Source organism: Schistocerca serialis, chromosome 4, assembly GCF_023864345.2.
Source record: "Schistocerca serialis cubense isolate TAMUIC-IGC-003099 chromosome 4, iqSchSeri2.2, whole genome shotgun sequence".
Classification (NCBI taxonomy): domain Eukaryota; kingdom Metazoa; phylum Arthropoda; class Insecta; order Orthoptera; family Acrididae; genus Schistocerca; species Schistocerca serialis.
In genome coordinates this window covers 947,370,660-947,391,706 of record NC_064641.1, presented here as the reverse complement: position 1 = coordinate 947,391,706, position 21,047 = coordinate 947,370,660, and the positions used below count along the sequence as shown (strand labels likewise).

The 21,047-nt window shown below is 45.5% G+C and overlaps 1 protein-coding gene across 1 annotated transcript in view; it reads right to left on the bottom strand.

Annotated features, from left to right (window-relative positions):
• LOC126474851 (transient receptor potential-gamma protein-like) overlaps positions 1-21,047 on the bottom strand; it is a 528,586-nt gene that overhangs the window by 360,971 nt on the left and 146,568 nt on the right. Inside the window, exon 5 of the mRNA XM_050102331.1 lies at positions 2,687-2,921. Coding sequence (XP_049958288.1) covers positions 2,687-2,921 — 235 coding nt within the window. The remainder of the gene's footprint in view (positions 1-2,686; positions 2,922-21,047) is intronic.

Below are 21,047 nucleotides of genomic sequence, written 5' to 3'. Positions count from 1 at the left end.
AGTTCCCAGTTAGCAAGTTGAAAATTCTATCGAGACTGAGGGACGCAGGTGACTCTAGAAGAATTTCACTCCCATGATGAATTATGACTGTCCTATTCTTGTTGTGTGGGAAACACTTGATGACTTTTCGTTGTGTGGTGTCGTGACGTCCAAATTTGGATATGATGCACAAATCACGAGAATAATCCTTCAGCAGGCTACCAGATCAGAATGTTCTTGGATCTCTAACGTTTACACTGGCTGGGGCGCTAAGTATTCGTCCATCCATTTTTCAATAGCTCCGTCGCTGTTGTGTGCTAAAACATAGCTACAGCAATGTGGATGGAACAAATTAAAACCAATATGCGTATTTATGATGTCTGCTTAAACTTTGTGATATAGAGTTTCTAATGGTCCTCAAACATAAATAACTTGAAGGTCAATAGTTTTGCCTTTGCCTGCTAGCTTTATTTCCCATCGCTACGACTGTAATCTAGAGTGCAGCGTGCTTAAGTATCACAAAAAATTGGTATTACCTGGTATTAGAAACATTTAAGGTGATTGTTAAGAAATTATTGTTTTTAATTTAATATTACGGCAGAAGAAAAGAAAATATTTCTTCTCGGTAGTTAAGGCTATAATGATATACGAGTGGGTAGCAGAGGAACATTTCGAAAGAAGCGCGCACAATAAAATACCTTGTAAGAAACTTACCAATTTTTACTACATTTGAAACAAGCGGCAAACGTTAGAATGAAATGAGGAAGGAAGTTAATTGGAAATTCAGTAGCTAATAAATGAAACAGAACGCGGATAATTAGATCGAAGCTTATTCATGAGACTAAATTGAGTCAGTGACAATCGAAGGCTCGAGCTGAGCAGTAAGACAGAAAAGGGAAGTGGCAGACAACGACGGCAGGATTCAGCTGTACACATCCTAGTTGGAAAGGCGGGAACCTGATAAAAGGACTTGGTGCAGATTCATGGTTGTAAATCAGTCACACACATGAAGTGGTGACGAACACTACTCGAACCTTATTGAAAGACTTGTACTGTTTCTTCAGTGAGCTATTGCGTGTAGCGATGAGGGTGATAAATTTCACCTATTTGGCAGTACCAACAATCATTTCTATCAATACAAATACTATATACACTCCTCATTTTCAACTTAATGAAGATGAAACATTAGACTCTCACACAATTTGCGACGCACTCTCTGAGTTTGAAATTTATATGTGAGTACTAGTTCAATCACGGACGCAGTCAGTGGGCAGCACAAATTATTGACTGAAATATAAATCATTTAAGAAAAAATTGAAGAAATGGTCGGACAAATCAGCGAATTATCCTAGTGCAGAGCACTGAGTGTGTCACAAATTTTTCTCCTTTCCTAATTTTAGAAGTAAATATTAAAAATTCGATAATAGAACACTTCAGAATAATTGTTCAATTCTGTTTTATTTTCATATTTCTAGTTTCAGTTAAATTTGTTATGTTAATTTTCAAAGGAACTCTTAGTCCTTGTCGTCTGTCTTCTGACTGATCCGATGCGGTCTTGCACGACTTCCTCTCCTGTGGCAACATACTCAAACTCCTCAAGCATTTCATATATATAGTCTGGTTAATTTTTACCCTCTACAGCTCCCTCAACTACGATGGGAGTTATTCCCTGATGTGCTAGCACGTATCCTGTCATCATGTCCGTTCTACCTTTCATTGTTTTCCACCTATTACTTCCTGGACGATTGTTCGGAGAACCTCCTCTTTCATTACCTTATCAGTTCACGCAATTTTCAACAACTTTCTGCAGCACCACATGTGGAAAGTTTCGCTTCTCTTCTTTTCCGTTTTTCCCACGGTGCACGATTCACTTGCAGCTGCTGCCATGCTTTTACGTGTAACTCAGGAATTTCGATTTCAAATGTGGTGCTACTTGACGCAGCCTCCGACCGTGCGTCCAGACACGGCAGGTCCTCTGCGTCAGTGTGACGGGTATCGACGCCGGCCCGCCTTCCCACGATGCCGCCCGCCACTTACAGGACGCTTTGGCGGCCACACGCCCGTGAGGTCGCAGTCCGCCACCACCACCGGCAGTGCTCAATTAAGGGGCCGACTAGTGCTGTGTCCCGTGAGCGTATAAGAGTACACCAAATTCTTTGAAATATGTCCTGGATGTCCTGGAACAGGATATAACTGCTTCTGTGGTATGAAAACAGTAAGTTACCCCATCTTGCCCCAAAATTAAAAAAAACAGTATGTGAACGAGTGAATTATGCTTAATAATCTACTCTCGTCATTTTGAAATTGACTGCAGTAGTAACGAGTACTGTAATTGTGACTGAAATGTGGCACCTATTAAATTCTAGGATAAGAGTTTTCACATGTAGATTGTGTTCTGTAGTTTTAGAGACTTGGTAGTTTCTACTCCGTGTCTTTTATCGTCTGAGTAGACTATTGAATAGAGTTTCTGGATTGAGTCTGATGAGGCAGACCTGTCACCACGATATTTCTGCTGAGAACCGATCAGCCACGCTCAAGCGTAACGAATGCGAGTCGAAATATCGTCGCAACGTCTCCTCCACCCCGACAGCAATTCCGAACCTTCGAGGAATGTTCATTACGGCGGATTAGGCTATTGCTATAGGGTGTGGATTGTATGAGTTACACGTTGTGATTGTTGTGAGAATGTTGGTGGCGAGATACTTACAGAGGAAGGTGAAGTAGGAGGCGGAGTGGCAGATGAACTTGATGAAGGGCTTGCGCATCGTCTGGCCGAAGCGCGAGTGCGGCGCGACGACGTACATGAAGGAGAAGAGCGGGAACAGGATGCCGATGCGGACGATCTCGAGCGCCTGCAGCACCATGTTCTTGCGCCGGAAGCCGGGCAGCCCCTCGTACCAGATGGACGCCAGCAGCTGCTGCACGTTCGGGTGCGCCACGAACTGCAACAGGGGGGGCCACACCTACTAGCGCCCGATTAAGTGTGCAGCACCATTAAAACGTACATCATATATTCTAATGATCTTCTGTGCAAAACAAAACTTGAACGGCATTCACGATCGCGTCAGGTTTACGATCGAACTGGAGACAGACGGTACGTTCGCCGAAAAAACCAATGTGCACCACCTCCGTATTGTGTACAGAAAACCCAGACCCACGGATCGTCATCTACACGCTCCCAGCGATCACCATTCGGCACAAAAGCGTGGAGTTCTGTCACTGTTCGGGCCCCCAGCAAAAAAACGACAGTTCGTGAGTACTGTGAAGGGTGACCTAGGGGTGAGAACGCCTGTTACGTAGAAGATACCACGTCAGCGTGGCTATACTAACTCAGGCAATCAGAGGCACTGTGGAGCAGCGCCAGACAGAAGACGAGAGTGCTACGCTATCCTGGAAAATCAGCCGTCGCAGAGCACTCTCTACAACATCGACACCGGATTATGTCATGATGAGGATGAAAGAACTTTCGTACGGAATTATAGAAAAAACAGTAAAAAAAACCAAATCCGAAAACATCAGTAAGGACGGCGATCTGCAGATCACCACAACCTGTGATGTGGCCGTCACTAGGTTGAAGTGGATGTGGCAGGTGTTACCGTATCTGGCGAGGAACTGCACGTCACTGACTTCACAGCCAGCAATGGGGCTATGTGACGGTAAGCCCACGATAGCACAGCACTCGTTTACCACTTGACAATGGCCAATGAGAGCTCAGTCGAAAGCCCGTGGGATTTTAACCACCTCAAATGGCTGGAAGCCTGAGGAGATTTTAACAAAGAAAAGGAAGCTAAATAAGGTAGAGGACAACACAGCTATACCTTTAAAAAATTTCAGTTTGAGGCGACCGTTAACTTTTCGAAATGGCAAGCAATAGCTGTGGTATCAAATATCGATACCAACCCGCGGGTGTCGTGAAGCTGGTAACGTCTGGCAGTGACAGCTGTCACGGGGGATCCGGCAGACCCAATGCTGCGCACCTGCTGCGCCACACCTCCGGCGCACTCGCAGCCTCTCGGCTACGATACTGTCGTCCGTGCCTATTAAAGCGACCCTCACCCTTACTGACATTGTGATAGCTGGACAATGTTTCTTGCTGCATTATTTGTATCTTTGTTCACTCGGAAAAATACGAGTTAAGTAAGTGTTGTGTTTGCTGTGTTATCTCGTTCGCTTATCATTTCTGTTCCTATTCAACTTTCCTATGACGACGGTTGCCACTCCACTTTTGTAGCCTACATCTTCTTACCGTTGTGTACAAAGTCGTAAACACCGGCAGCAAATAGTGGCAGCAGCTCCAGTCGATGTGCTCGAAATGTTTGAAGGGCTGGGCACTTGCAATAGAAGTCGGGTGGCAGCTGGGATAACCTTGCTAGTGGACTGCCAGGGCTTCTCCACAGGGTGGCCCGCCTCCCAGAAGTGAGATGAGTGTGCAGAAGCGATTCCAGTGAGCCTGCTCCCACTGTGGAAAGGCGGGCAAGTGCGGTGCAGCAGGGCAGGCCAGGGATTCCCCTGCAGCCGGCGTGGCCCTCACGCCGCGTGCCACCGACGCATAGTAGCGAGGCAGGGCTGTGCTGCTGCTGGGCGGGCCAGCAAGTCGGTTTAGTTACTTCTCTCTCCTCCCGCAAGGATACACCTCCCTCCGCCGCCAGATACTGGCCGTTCACCATCCGATCGGCAACCGTCAGCAACCTATTAGCGGACGTTAATATGGGGTATGTTCGCCCTTTGGCCTTATGCTGGCGTGAACTCCGCTGGGTACACTTTCAGTGAGCTGTCCCAGTGTCTGGAGAATTGGCAGAAACCTGGAGGCTGGCGTCTGCAGAGAAGTTGACATTTTGTCTCATCCCGAAGATGTTTCACTGGGTTGCGGTCAGGGCTCAGAGAAGCTACTCATTTAAAAAAAAAAAAAATTGTTCAAATGTGTGTCATATCTCGTGGGACTTAACTGCTAAGCCCATCAGTCCCTAAGCTGACACACTACTTAACCTGCATTATCCTAAGGACAAACACACACACCCATGCCCGAGGGAGGACTCGAACGTCCGCCAGGACCAGCCGCGCAGTCCATGACTGCAGCGCCTCAGACTGCTCGGCTAATCCCGCGCGGCAATACTCCATTTCATGAATGTTATTTTCCACAGACCAATGTTTCACAGATGCTGGTTGATGACAGCGTGCTTTGTCGTGTTAATACAGGTATCCCCCAAATTGTTGCACTACTATTGCACTCTTTGTTGCCTATTAGCTAATAACTTTCTCTTGCGTGTGACATAAAATTAAATATAGGAATCATGAAAGCAGTAAAGAGAGGAGACAAGCAAGACAGTACACATTTCTTCAATCCTTAGATCCCAGCTTTTTTTTCCTCTATAATCTTGCTACAGTTTTACAAGGTATGCTTTCCTTTCTGCCAAATAATCTATTACTCTTCAAAATTTGTCAAACGTTGTTTAATACTAAAACGCCGTTGATACGAACAGTACCCAAGACTCGTGTGGTTTCTCCATTTGATGACGTCTATTTTGTCACCGTCTGCTAGATAAAACGAAATAGGCCTTTCTAATATTGCAGCAGTTGTAACACATGCTAAATAAGCGACGTTATTTTGGAACCAGCAGTTATTTTTATCTACCTCGTTTACAGAAATAACATGACAGAATATAATTTACGAAGTGCCAATATCAAATCATAATTAGACCAATTACAAGCAAAAAGTTTTATGTTAGGAAATAATTTTAAAGTTTACTCATATGCTCCAGATTCTCAAGCATGAGATCGAAAAGTGTAAGGTGGCAGAATAAGTGAAGGTCACATTCGCAACTTACATGAGAGCTTTATACATTGCAATGGGAAACTGTATATGAAACCTAACTTAATTCGGTGGTTATGAGCATATTTGCCTATCAATATGTAATGCAAAAAGGGATGACACTCAATCGACGGTACCGAGCGAGGTGGCGCAGTGGTTAGCACACTGGGCTCGCATTCGGGAGGACGACGGTTCAATCCCGTCTCCGGCCATCCTGATTTAGGTTTTCCGTGATTTCCCTAAATCGCTTCAGGCCAATGCCGGGATGGTTCCTTTGAAAGGGCACGGCCGATTTCCTTCCCCATCCTTCCCCCACCCCAAGCTTGCGCTTCGTCTCTAATGACCTCGTTGTCGACGGGACGTTAAACAGTAATCTCCTCCTCCTCCTCAATCGACGGTATTAACACACCGTTCCTATATATAATGCATGTCTATGAGCAGAAGGTGCAACAAGCAGTGAGAGGCGTTTTAGTTTGGAATTCGGAGGGGCGAGAGCAGAGGCAAGGCCACGCCAAGGGAGATACAATGGAAATCACTAGAAGGGGCGTCCCAAGCCAGGTCAACGACCGACCACGTCACTCAGAAGGGGGGAGAGAGTTAACGGGCCGCCTGAGGAAGGACAGGAAAGAAAGCTGTTAAAAACTGCGTTTCAGAATTCAAAATGGATACTAACAAGACCAGTGACGCATTTTCGATCATGTGTCCAGTGAGTGGTACACACGTGAGAGACAATGTATGCATTTTGACGTCTGGCGCGGCCACAAAACGTACTAGCAAGGAGCAAAGAGCCGAACTTTAGACTCAATTTAATGGTAGGGCCCTTGCGACTGGTAGAGAGAGTTTCCACAAAATAAGAGGAACGCTCCTATTGGTCGAATAAAGCTGTGACATGAAGAATGGAAGAACCCAGGTGGGGAGACAGTTCAGCTATGAGAAAGACAAGACGGAAATTTTGAGGGGGAGTCTTCTCTGAATTGGCGTAGGTGCAGAACGGAGCGCATAACAGTCTGTACGACGCAGAAAAGAAATTTGGGTGAACACTGCGTTCATAGCAGCTGACATCCAGCTAGAAATCAGCTGTAGCACTGTTTAGCTCCAACTGTGGGGAAACGAACCAGCCAATCAGTTGATTGTTCTTGCGAGAACTGAGAGGGCATTATAATATGCACGCTGCTCCAGCCAGGCACATTTATGTAGCCATATTCTATGACTAAGTATCAATACATGTTTTCTCGCATAACGAGAAACATAGGGAGAGTTTATGCTGAAAAAAGTCAGCAAAGATTTTAATATATTTTTATAGAAATTTGAGAGGGAGAGGCCAGCCTAGCAGACGACAGCTCATTACAGCTTAAGGTAAATATCGCGTGCAGATAAGTAAACTTGTTGGTTCACCAGCTTGCGTCCACTGTAAACTCGAGCGAACTTGGGTAATCTTTTGCTCAATTTGTCACATAACTAACCATCCACCATAGACTTGAATTTCATTCTAAAAATACTACTAAACTTCTAGTTAAACTTTAATATTGTCGTCTTTAGGATAATTTAACTCTCTGAGAGTTAATATTTAATATTGTTGTGTTTAGGATTATTTCGATTTTTGATGTTGATGAGATGCGTTATCCTGAAATCTGTTTTAACACTGTCACATTGCCGGCCGAAGTGGCCGTGCGGTTAAAGGCGCTGCAGTCTGGAACCGCAAGACCGCTACGGTCGCAGGTTCGAATCCTGCCTCGGGCATGGATGTTTGTGATGTCCTTATGTTAGTTAGGTTTAACTAGTTCTAAGTTCTAGGGGACTAATGACCTCAGCAGTTGAGTCTCATAGTGCTCAGAGCCATTTGAACCATTTTGAACTGTCACATTGTAACCTGTGTAAAAGCGTGTACACAGTTGTCCTCAGCCATAGAATAAGAAAAACCGAATATATCACCATACAAATGGTGACCCTGCCAGGGTGGAAATTGATCTGCCTGGATGGCATTTAGTCAAATTAGTAAAAAATAAAAAATCTTGAATTTTGAAAAAACATTTTTTTGTGTTGTTGTTTTGTGACGAGGTTATCCAATGAATGTAAATGTATAGTGTTCAGAATACAGTAAATGTGTGATCAAAAGTGTAGAAAAGTTGTATTAACAAGCAGAAGAATATTTGTCACTGTGTAGAAGTGGCTTGTGCATGACCTTGCTGTCGCGCGCAAGCTGTTCACCGCGTTGTTGAGTTGGCTTGAAATTCCACAAACAGTGAACGGCGTTGCTAATGGTGTGTGTATAATCTAAGAAACTTTCTATGATAATTTGGACTTTCTATGGTATTTTGGAAACGGGTAAGATCATATAACTTGAAGTTGACGAGATCGCAAGCTCGCGGAGTACGAGAAAGACAGAGGTTTGTGAGACGATCAGAGATGGCGGAAAGCCGGAGAGTGTGATACCAATCGTGAAACTGCTACCATTCCCTCTGCACTATTACTACGTTCCGTTCCGTGACTCACACTTGATACTTTTCGTTGTACGTCAATCTCTATCATGTGAAGATCTACAGTTTGAGGTCAAAATCTCTGTGCTGTCAAGATCTACAATTTGACTTGAAACTGTAGATCTTGACGGGATAGAGATTGATGTACAACAGAATGTATCAAGTGCGAGCCACGGAACGGAACTTAGTGATAGTGCAGAGACAATGGTAGCAGTTTCACGACTGGTATCACAGTCGGAGAATGCACAAAAACGAACTAATGGCGAATCTAGTGCGTCAGACATAGAGTCAGAGGACTACAACTTCGGTGTGTTGAACCGAATATAGTAATTTTGAACCAAACGGCACAGTTTACTACAGAAAGAACGTGTGCAAGCGCGTCTGCACTATGCACAGAAGTCGATGAAACGCCACGTTAAAGACGCGAACGGCAGAATTTTAATCAAATGGTGACAGGTGACGATGGCGAAGAGCCAGTGTGTCTGCAATATTAAAGAAACGGCCGATTTGAAATCAGAAACAGAAAATTTAAAATTAGAAACAAATGCAGGGTTAACGAATTTAAAAGCAGAAACAAATGCAACGTTAAAAGCTTAAACGGCGAATTTAAAAACAGAGACAACTACTGCATTAAATAGTCTCCAATTTGAAACTTACGCTGGGTTCGAAAAAGTCCGCGTAATTCAGCAAAAACTACGAACAGAAATCAATGAACAATTTACTGAAATCCGGAGAGAGGCGAGAGACACGCGCGAATTAATTCAATCGTTAATGGCTGACCAGAAAAAGATGCGTTCTGACGTTGACCAGGTGCAGGATGCGGTGTCTAACGTTAATCAAAGAGTGGATAAGTTAGCACGTAAGACGTCTAGTAAGGCGCAACATATCGTGCAAGAATTCAATGTCGGAAAACGTGTCACACGAGCCGCATTAAAGCGATTCGACACACGCATTGAAAAGATAGTCTCGAAAAATCGGAAAGAGTATAAAGACTTTCGCACAGAATTGAAACAGTGTATCGAGAATCGTACAGAAAACAGTAGCGAAGCAACGGAATCGGTGGTATCATCCGACATAGTCATGAACAGAAATCCAGAAATAAACAAGTCAGTTGCGCAATCTTCCGTAGCAGTAGCAGAAACACAAAAACGTCATGAAATATCCCCGATGAACCATGGACCTTGCCGTTGGTGGAGAGGCTTGCGTGCCTCAGCGCTGCAGATAGCCGTACCGTAGGTGCAACCACAACGGAGGGGTATCTGTTGAGAGGCCAGACAAACGTGTGGTTCCTGAAGAGGGGCAGCAGCCTTTTCAGTAGTTGCAGGGGCAACAGTCTGGATGATTGACTGATCTGGCCTTTTAACACTAACCAAAACGGCCTTCCTGTGATGCTACTGCGAACGGCTGAAAGCAAGGGGGAAACTACAGCCGTAATTTTTCCCGAGGGCATGCAGCTTTACTGTATGGTTAAATGATGATGGCGTCCTCTTGGGTAAAATATTCAGGAGGTAAAATAGTCCCCCATTCGGATCCCCGGGCGGGGACTACTCAAGAGGACGTCGTTATCAGGAGAAAGAAAACTGGCGTTCTACGGATCGGAGCGTGGAATGCCAGATCACTTAATCGGGCAGGTAGATTAGAAAATTTAAAAAGGGAAATGGATAAGTTAAAGTTAGATATAGTGGGAATTAGTGAAGTTCGGTGGCAGGAGGAACAAGACTTTTGGTCAAGTGAATACGGGGTTATAAATACAAAATCAAATAGGGGTAATGCAGGAGTAGGTTTAATAATGAATAAAAAATAGGAATGCGGGTAAGGTACTACAAACAGCATAGCGAATGCATTATTGTGGCCAAGATAGATTCGAAGCACCTACCACAGTACTACAAGTTTATATGCCAACTAGCTCCACAGATGAAATGTATGATAAGTTAAAAGAAATTATTCAGATAGTGAAGGGAGACGAAAATTTAATAGTCATGGATAACTGGAACACGATAGTAGGAAAAGGAAGAGAAGGGAACGTAGTAGTGAATATGGAGTGGGATTAAGGAATGAAAGAGTAAGCCGCCTGGTAGAATTTACAGAGCATAACTTAATCACAGCTAACACTTGGTTCAAGAATCATAAAAGAAGGTTGTATACATGGAAGAAGCCTGGAGATACTGGAAGGTCTCAGATAGATTATATAATGGTAAGACAGAGATTCAGGAACCAGGTTTTAAATTGTAAGACATTTCCAGGGGCAGATGTGGACTCTGACCACAATATATTTGTTATGAACTGCAGATTAAAACTGAAGAAACTGCAAAAAGGTGGGAATTAGAGGAGATAGGACCTGGATAAACTGAAAGAACCAGAGGTTGTAGAGAGCTTCAGGGAGAGCACTAGGGAACGACTGACAAGAATGGGAGAAAGAAATACCGTAGAAGAAGAGTAGGTAGCTTTGAGAGATGAAATAGTGAAGGTGACAGAGGATCAAGTAGGTAAAAAGACGAGAGCTAATAGAAATCCTTGGGTAACAGAAGAGATATAGGATTTAATTGATGAAAGGAGAAAATATAAAAATGCAGTAAATGAAGCAGGCAAAAAGGAATACAAACGTCTCAAAAAAGAGATCGACAGGAAGTGCAAAATGGCTAAGCAGGGATGCCTAGAGGTCAAACTTAAGGATCTATCACTAGGGGTAAGATAGATACTGCCTACAGGAAAATTAAAGGGACCTTTGGAGAAAATAGAACCACTTGCATGAATATCAAGATCTCAGATGGAAACCCAGTTCTAAGCAAAGAAGGGAAAGCAGAAAGGTGGAAGGAGTATAGAGAGGGTCTATACCAGGGCGATGTATTTGAGGACAATATTATGGAAATGGAAGAGGATGTAGATGAAGATGAAATGAGAGATATGATACTGCATGAAGAGTTTGACAGAGCACTGAAAGACCTGAGTCGAAACACGGCCCTGGGAGTAGACAACATTCCATTAGAACTACTGACAGCCTTGGGAGAGCCAGCCTTAACAAAACTCTACCATATAGTGAGCAAGATGTATGTGACAGGCGAAATACCCGCAGACTTCGAGAAGAATATATTATTTCCAATCCCAAAGAAAGCAGGTGTTGGCCGATGTGAAAATTACCGAACTATGAGTTTAATAAGCCACGGCTATCTACATTCCTTCTAAATAAGAAAGATAATTATCCACATTGAGGAAGAAGTTGCACCACTCCCCTACCTAGCAGACTTACTTAAACAATAGCCTGCACCAATATTAAAAATCACCCATTTGCAGTACGTGCACCGTATTTATTGTTCACAATCCACTTGACTGCTTGCTTCTGGAATCACATAAATCCAGACCACTGCCAATAATAATTATTACACTCCTGGAAATGGAAAAAAGAACACATTGACACCGGTGTGTCAGACCCACCATACTTGCTCCGGACACTGCGAGAGGGCTGTACAAGCAATGATCACACGCACGGCACAGCGGACACACCAGGAACCGCGGTGTTGGCCGTCGAATGGCGCTAGCTGCGCAGCATTTGTGCACCGCCGCCGTCAGTGTCAGCCAGTTTGCCGTGGCATACGGAGCTCCATCGTAGTCTTTAACACTGGTAGCATGCCGCGACAGCGTGGACGTGAACCGTATGTGCAGTTGACGGACTTTGAGCGAGAGCGTATAGTGGGCATGCGGGAGGCCGGGTGGACGTACCGCCGAATTGCTCAACACGTGGGGCGTGAGGTCTCCACAGTACATCGATGTTGTCGCCAGTGGTCGGCGGAAGGTGCACGTGCCCGTCGACCTGGGACCGGACCGCAGCGACGCACGGATGCACGCCAAGACCGTAGGATCCTACGCAGTGCCGTAGGGGACCGCACCGCCACTTCCCAGCAAATTAGGGACACTGTTGGTCCTGGGGTATCGGCGAGGACCATTCGCAACCGTCTCCATGAAGCTGGGCTACGGTCCCGCACACCGTTAGGCCGTCTTCCGCTCACGCCCCAACATCGTGCAGCCCGCCTCCAGTGGTGTCGCGACAGGCGTGAATGGAGGGACGAATGGAGACGTGTCGTCTTCAGCGATGAGAGTCGCTTCTGCCTTGGTGCCAATGATGGTCGTATGCGTGTTTGGCGCCGTGCAGGTGAGCGCCACAATCAGGACTGCATACGACCGAGGCACACAGGACCAACACCCGGCATCATGGTGTGGGGAGCGATCTCCTACACTGGCCGTACACCACTGGTGATCGTCGAGGGGACACTGAATAGTGCACGGTACATCCAAACCGTCATCGAACCCATCGTTCTACCATTCCTAGACCGGCAAGGGAACTTGCTGTTCCAACAGGACAATGCACGTCCGCATGTATCCCGTGCCACCCAACGTGCTCTAGAAGGTGTAAGTCAACTACCCTGGCCAGCAAGATCTCCGGATCTGTCCCCCATTGAGCATGTTTGGGACTGGATGAAGCGTCGTCTCACGCGGTCTGCACGTCCAGCACGAACGCTGGTCCAACTGAGGCGCCAGGTGGAAATGGCATGGCAAGCCGTTCCACAGGACTACATCCAGCATCTCTACGATCGTCTCCATGGGAGAATAGCAGCCTGCATTGCTGCGAAAGGTGGATATACACTGTACTAGTGCCGACATTGTGCATGCTCTGTTGCCTGTGTCTATGTGCCTGTGGTTCTGTCAGTGTGATCATGTGATGTATCTGACCCCAGGAATGTGTCAATAAAGTTTCCCTTTCCTGGGACAATGAATTCACGGTGTTCTTATTTCAATTTCCAGGTGTGTATAATATGAGGACCTTCAATAATATAATGCAACAATTTTTTCGGCTCATTTCCGTTGGAAAAACGCGGAATTAGTTGTGCGACATCGTGGAATAGTCCTGCTTCAGCTCCTGTAGTTTCACGAAGTTCCGATAGGTGGTGGCGCTATACGTAGCCTTCAAAAATGGCGTCTGTAGTGGAGGTGCGTTCCCAGCAGAGATCGGCAGTTGGGTTTCTTTTGGGAGGGAGCCAGAGCACCGCAGATGTTCGTAGGTGCTTCCAGAACGTTTCTGATCCCCTGTGTGCCAGCCGGTAGCACCACACAGCAATGACTCCTGCGATGTTGGAACGTGCGAACACTCTCATTCGAGTTGATCGACGGATAACTATCAAAAACTTCAGTGCACGGCTACATGTCCGTGTCGGTAACGCTGAAACAGTCTTCCACCAGTTGAGTGACCGTCGGGTTCCTTGCTGCCTAAAAGAAGGAAGGTCCACATGGGCGGAACTGCTTAGCGTTACGAGGCTGAGCGTAGCAATTTTTTGTCGAACACCGGCTCAGACGATGTAACTTGGGTACATCGCTTCGAACTGGAAACGAAACGTCAATCCGTGGAGTGGCGCCCCACCGTACGTCCACCAGGGGAAACGTTCGAAGTAGCGCCCCCAGCCGGTAAAGTTGACGACGACGCTGTCCTGCCTCTCTAAGTGGGTTATTCTGTTGCTCTTCCACGGTGCAACGACCAACTCCGAAGTGTACTGTGCTACCTTCAGGAAATTGAAGAAGCGACTTCGGCACATTCGTCGCCACAAAAATCCAATCAAATGTCTCTATCTCCGTGACCACACCAGGTGTCACGCAAGCTCTCGAAATTTCCTTGTACTGTTCTTCCTCAATTTGGCCCAAATGAAGGATGCCCTCCGTGGGAAGTTGGACGTGCAGGATGGGGAAGTTGTTGCTGCAGCAAGACGCTGGCTCCGACGTCGACCTGTCGGGTGGTGTAGTCTGTCGGTAAACTGAAGAGCGAGCTAGCGAGTCCCCACTCCGCCTACCCTGCTACGTGACAGGGCGCTTCTACGGGCTGTTTCACAACGTAGTACCGGCCCTGCCACGGCGCGCGCTTTAAATCTGTGGCGATGCCGTGTACAGATACGTCCCGGCTGCTGCGCTTATTCTTAGACTAATACATTAAGACCATAATGAATACAACAGACGATAGATAATATTAACATAAGAACGGAAGTCAGGATTCTACTACAAACGCAGAACCAAATGCCTATTCATGTTAATGTATCTCCCTCTATTGATAAGACGAACTAGATATAGTGCAATCAATCTGTAGAATTTGAGGCTCGTTCTTAGTTTGTGTTTCTACTAAAAGGTAGAAGTTTTGTTTGAAGGGCTGCATTGAAACTTGCAGCATGAAGAGTGTTTAAAAAGTAACCAGAAATTTCTAATTTCGTGTGTTGTATTAGTTCGATTTGCACTACTTTTTTGTCATTGTCTTCGTAAACATGTCTGAAAAGTATCTGTACAATGTTACACATAATGGGTATTTGCTCTGCTGTCAGCTGTCAAAAAGGTTACATGTGTTTTGGTAGCATCAACTATTATTTGTTTTGTATAAAAACAGATTAGCGAATCTTTACTAAATTTTGTTATAAGAATGGAATAAAGTGTATCAAATTTTTAGAAACTTTAAATATTGCTTTTGGTGCGTCTCTTATGAGTAAACCAAGAGCATACAAGTGGTATAAATATTTCAAAGCAGGCCTTATAAAGGAAAGTGGTTTTACAATAATGGATGAGATTATAAATGCACAGTTAGAGACCTATGAACTACCCCGAGGAAACAGTTTCTAAAATGTTTCGGGAATTGGAAAAAGCACTGGCATGAGTGTATAGCACGTAATGGGAAATATTTTGAAGAGGATAACATTGTTGTAGATTAACAAGTAAAGTTCTTACCAAAAAATAAAAATTAATTTGTCAGCACACCTCGTATGTCAAGCTTTTTACATAGAAGTCCAGAATCGGTATACATGTTTGGAAAGGAATTTCAGCAGTGTTTAGAATAGCTATTAGACGCATTTTATAAGCAATATGTCTTAGAATCATGTGAATAGTAACTGAAATAGAGTTTTAGTGACAGAATACATTCAAATGCTGGTGTTCTATAAGCATCAAAGGTTTTACGTGATTGAATCACGTTCTACTAGCGAAAATTTGATTGATTTTACCACGAAGTTGTCAAGTTATTCCTGATTTTGTACAACTAGTGATAAAGGTATTTATTGCTTTGGACCACATTTGACCGTATTTATCTTGGAAAATTGTTTAACACTCTTACTACCGTGTAGTACATTTCTACGAACAGAAACTTTTATAGCGTATGAGCAGAGTCAGGATAGTTTTCCTTCACGGCGATTCCAGTAAACCATGCGTCCTACTGTGGCGAGGCTAACGTTTGATTAGGCTGTAGCCCTTTGATTGGGACTGGAAAAATTAGCCAACAGTCCTTTTTGTGCTGCCTCTTTAACACACGCTGTAATAACGTTAGAGATGATCGAACGCTCGTTACTCCGCAAATACCTCCTCTCCTTCGTGTTCTGCACATTTTCTTGCAATGCAGGGCGATTATCCATCACTTCCGGATACTGAAGTATATCAGTGAGTACACAAAGTCAACTGACTGACACAGGCAGCTAAGATCCCACGAACAGAAACGACGTATATCACTGCACGCCGATCTACACCGCTAGACAGATAACGGGCAACAGCTTTTGGGTGCCCCTGTAGACCGGTGGCAGCGTTCTTCCGGGAAAGGCCACTTCCCCCACCAAAAGCGCTGCTCCCAGACAGACTATACCAGGTGCCAACACAGCCGTACAGGCCCTCCCGGTCAGGTGGAGTAAGGCTGCCGCATTGAACTCAGATTATGCTGAAAAATAAGATTCTGTAGCCAAAAGAATAATGTGGTGTACTGGAATCCTGAATGAGACCAACCCGCTTCGAGAAAAAGAAATGTGTGGCTTTATTTATTGAATGCTGTCAATTAGTTCGTTTATATAGGACAGAGTAAATAATGAACCAGTTTATGAGCCATTGTGGGAACTACCTACAATTTCATGAGACATTTAAACCTACATGACATATATGATTAAAGGAGGAGGAGGAGATTAGTGTTTAACGTCCCGTCGACAACGAGGTCATTAGAGACGGAGCGCAAGCTCGGGTGAGGGAAGGATGGGGAAGGAAATCGGCCGTGCCCTTTCAAAGGAACCATCCCGGCATTTGCCTGAAGCGATTTAGGGAAATCACGGAAAACCTAAATCAGGATGGCCGGAGACGGGATTGAACCGTCGTCCTCCCGAATGCGAGTCCAGTGTGCTAACCACTGCGCCACCTCGCTCGGTTATATGTTTAAATTCCACTGTCATAGACGCATCGTAAAAAGTGTTTACATGGGTTGCATTACGGGAGGCAGCTGTTGTTCACACATTCTCTTTACAGCCTGTAGTTTTCACCACACAGTGGCTAACGCTAAGACTTGTATTTGAGAAAACTGCGATCATTGGTAACTAAGTCATCAGTATCGGAGTCTTACAAAATGTTGACAATAGTAATGATCTTCTACAAGTAATTTAGTTTCGTGACCGAGGAATAATTGAACACTTTTGTTTTTACCCCTCAGAAAATTGCATTTTACCCCTCAGGGGGTAACTACCCCCATGATGGGAACCGCTGGGGTGTTGGAAAGGAGGTAGTCTTGGTTAAGGTGTTGATGGATACCATGAGAAAGGATGGATTCGAAGACCATGCTGAAGAGAGGTAGATGGAGTGGCAGTAGGAGGTATCGGTAGAGGTATGAGGAAAAGTAGGATTTTGGAGATTTTCTACAGTTCAGGATAGTAACCTGCGCAAAGGATAATGGTATAAAGGCAAAGGAGGCTAGAAAGGAAAGGGGTATATGTAAGGTGTCCATAGATGATACAGTCATGACCAGGGGATGTGTCGCGTTTTCTGTGAAGTACTAGTTTTATGTCACATACTGCGACTGGGTTGTTTAATTCTGGATGAGGTATCAAACAATGGTGTTGCATCTCAGGTGGTCACAACAGTAATTCGTAGACTAGGAAGCTGGAACAGACCAGGGTAGCTCGGCACACTACAGGATATCAATAGATAATGCTATAATTGAATGATCAGAGACATTCATTTATTTCTTGAGAAGCAGTCATGTAGAACATACAAGCATTTCCAGTCCTTCTATAAAGTCTTTGTTAATTCAACAGTAAACTATCATTCTAGCTGTGCTTATTTTCACAGACCTAAGTAATTATGACGTCGGCGAGCGCTGTTCCATGGAGTTATTCTGTCATACTGAGGAGACCATCTACACTGACAAAGTGGCTCCAGAGTGCTGTCGTCGGCGTCATTTATGCCAATGCCAGAGAGGGCATTAGTGTGGTAGTGTAGCGCCCATCATGTTGGTGCCACCCCTCGGGGTCTGCAGATGCTGACATTTGTGCTGCCAGGCTTTTGACTGCCAACACATGATGTGTCTTGCGATGACACCACAAACTGGAACTACTTCTCCTTAGAAGGGAAAGTATACGAACAAACTCACGGTACAGCCACGGACACCTGCATGGCTCTCTCCTATGCCGACCTGTTTGTGGGCCTTCTAAAGGAGGCCTTCCTAGCCTCACAAAACGCCAAGCAACTAGTCCGGTGCATGTTCATTGATGATATCTGGACACAGGTCCGAGACACGCTATCTTCTTTCTTTCACAAGCTCGACACTTTCTCTTCCGTCCACTTTACCTGTACCTCCTCAACCCAGTGTGGCACCTTCCTTGACATTGACCTCCTCCTCTCCGATGACACCATCCACACCTCTGTCCACATTACACCCACCAACCATCAACAGTACCAGCATTTCGACAGGTGTCACCCCTTTCACACAAAAAATCCCTCCTATACAGCCTGGCCACACGGGGATGGCGTATCTGCAGTGTCAAGAACTCTGTTGCGCAGTATGCCATCATAGAGAGGCTATGACCGCCAGACAGTCTGCAAACAGATTTACCATACCATTTCCCCTCACACACCAAATCTCGCACCACCCCAAGAACCACCCGCAAAGGAATGCTCCCTTTATCCTTACAATACATTCTCCGTTTCCGAAATTATCCCAGCATCAGCCTACGATAACATACTGCCCCCACACCCTCAGCCCTGCCACCTCCTCCACATTCTCTTCTCTTACCCCCTTTGCGTGCCTCCCTCTACAGATGCACCTGCGCACCTTTCCCCACTCCCCTCATTTTTCGCTCCACTTTTGCAAGCTCCCTGCCCGACAGACAGCCTGCCGGTGCTGCTGCTGCGCCTGTTGGCGATCCCTGCACACACGGTCAGACAAAACGTGCTGCTGTCTCCTCCCACCTTCCCTTCCCGACCCCTCCCCCCCCCCCCCCACCATACTGCTGCTACAGCCGGATTCTTGTCCGAGCTGCCAGAGTGAACGGACACGTGTGCATCACGTCTACTTGCTTCTGTGAATGAATGATGTGTTTCACTCTCAGCTTCTCTTTCTTTTTCTGACGAAGGCTGTGGCCTAAAGCTGATGTCTAAGTGTATTTTAACTGTCCCTGTCTACAACTTAATGTGTTATCTTTATGATAAGTGGCAATCTATCTTTTCCTTACACTGTTGATATTCCAACCTGGAATTTCCATTGTCGTTTCAGGTATGTTGTCCAAGAATTGGAAGCTGGGAGACAGTGGTATTTGTGCGTTCGTGGATGCTAGGAAAGAGGGTGTAATCAAAGTGAGAGTCGAGACGATGTCAGAGAGGTAAGATGCTTTGCTCTAGTTGTCAGGTAAGACATGTTTGTTGTGGATGAGTGGGTAGTGAGGGATGGAATGGTTGCCAGTGAGTCGACGGAATGCATTCCAAAGATAAAAGACTTAATGGGGAGTGTAGCGTTGAGTCTGTTGCATGTCTGGCGCCAGTGTCGATGTTTTCTAGCGTCGAGTAGATTTCTGACGCGTGTCTGTATTTTACAGTGGCGCGCGAGTAGCATCCTGGTCCCGAATCCTTAGGAAGACCCATCATAAACTACGCAGTTCGCGGAGAAAGACTGTGGCTTGGAGGGGAAGGGGCGGGGGGGGGGGGGGGGGGGGTACGATGAGGATACGTCGCCTGTGTAGGGATATAGCGTCCAACAAGGTCTGCAGCAGGAAGGACGTGGAAGGGGGCTTATCGCCATGTCGTTAGAAGGTGAGGGCGTGGCTCCCAGTTCAGGTCCAGATGAACACGACTAAAAGTTAATTTTGAAGTATAATTATGCAAAACAATTTTGGAAGAGTAGTTTTCTAATCCCTATAAAGTTAAACGTTTCTGTTTCTCTATACAACACGTAAATTCAATAACTTTGACGTCACCCGTTTGCTCGCCGCTTGCTACGGCGGTAAGTGGCGGATAGTGCGCCGGTCGGTAGGAGCCACGGACGGCGCGCCACGTAGCCTGACCCGCTAGCCACTGCGGCCGTCTTCCTCCGGGGGAGTCGCGTGTCTCTCGCCACCTCGTTAGCAGCAGCCTGACAGATGGCCACAGCCGCTGCGGGCCGTAAGGGGTGCGTCGCAGCCGGGCCGCGGCTGCCTTCTTTGCTGTCACGTGACCCGCAGCAGCGACTGTACGATCCACTAGTCTCCACGGACAACGCTAGGGACTGGAAACGCGTCTCGGTGTACTGCTTGCTGACAAATTCGTAAGACTTTCTCATAATTCTACCCATCATACATGTACAAACGCTCTCGGTCGTAATGTAAAATAATTCTCGTTGTAGGCTGCAACTAGACGACACAAACCTGCCGAAACTGGTACTGCGCGTTCACAGAAATGCAATGCGATTGACACTGCGACTGAAACTACAGGTTTACTGTTTCTATTGAGAATGTGCATTATTCTCGCTACGCGTTTCAGAGGTTTAACTTCCATCATTAGATAGATTTATATGAATAAAAAAGAAATTTGTGAATTGTGTCTACGACTTTGAGGTAAACTGTCTCACGGGCTGCTTTTTTTCTGCCGTGTTTACATGCAACACCTCATACACTTTGTAAACACTGAAGTGTCTCTTCCTGGTCTCCTGAACGACTGTTTTCTTTAAATGTGAACAAATATTAGTTAATGCGCATGAATAGGGCAAACATTCGTGCAGTGTTTCAATACAGTGCTAATGACGTGCTACTTGACTTAGTCACGTCAGTTCAATATCTAGGCGTAACGGTGTGGAACAGCATGTACTGAAACGAGCACATAGAGTTGTAGAGAAGGCAAACGGCAAAAAAGTATCGTCTCCCAGTCTCTGAACAGTGGCTCCGCTACTAGTTTTCTAGATCTAGAGCGTACAGTTCAAAAGCTGGCTCGTTGTGGAACATCACGACAAAATTTGGACGCGCTAGTGTCTGAGGAATGGATTGAGTGTGCCTCTGCCTTCGCAACGATTCGGAATCTGATTACGCATGACGGCTCTCCAGTTTTCCAGAGGAGCGACATCAAAGGAATAAATGAGGAGCAGAGGAAAACAGAAAGAGAAACGCGGGCTTTGTGCTCTGCGCTCCGAAATGCTTAGAGGATATTTTATTCAGTAGCGCGGAGACCTCGGCGCAAGTGGAACCACAAACTCGGCTTTTGTTCGCGTCAGATACCGAAGGAGGGTCGGATTGCCAGTAACGATACTCGAGGAAGCCGTCTCACAAGTCCTGAAATACTGCAAGAAATTAAAAAAAATAATTAGATAGTATCATTCGAAAAACTGTATAATGATCGCTGGACCAGTCTAGGAGCTGATTTACTTGGTGAATATAATTATGACAACAACAAAGCGTCAAAGAAAAGATCAAATCTTGAATGTTCTAAACAAAAGTAGATCATTCTAGCAACTCTTACAGACATTAATAATAGTTATTATTAGCAATATTCACTGTGTT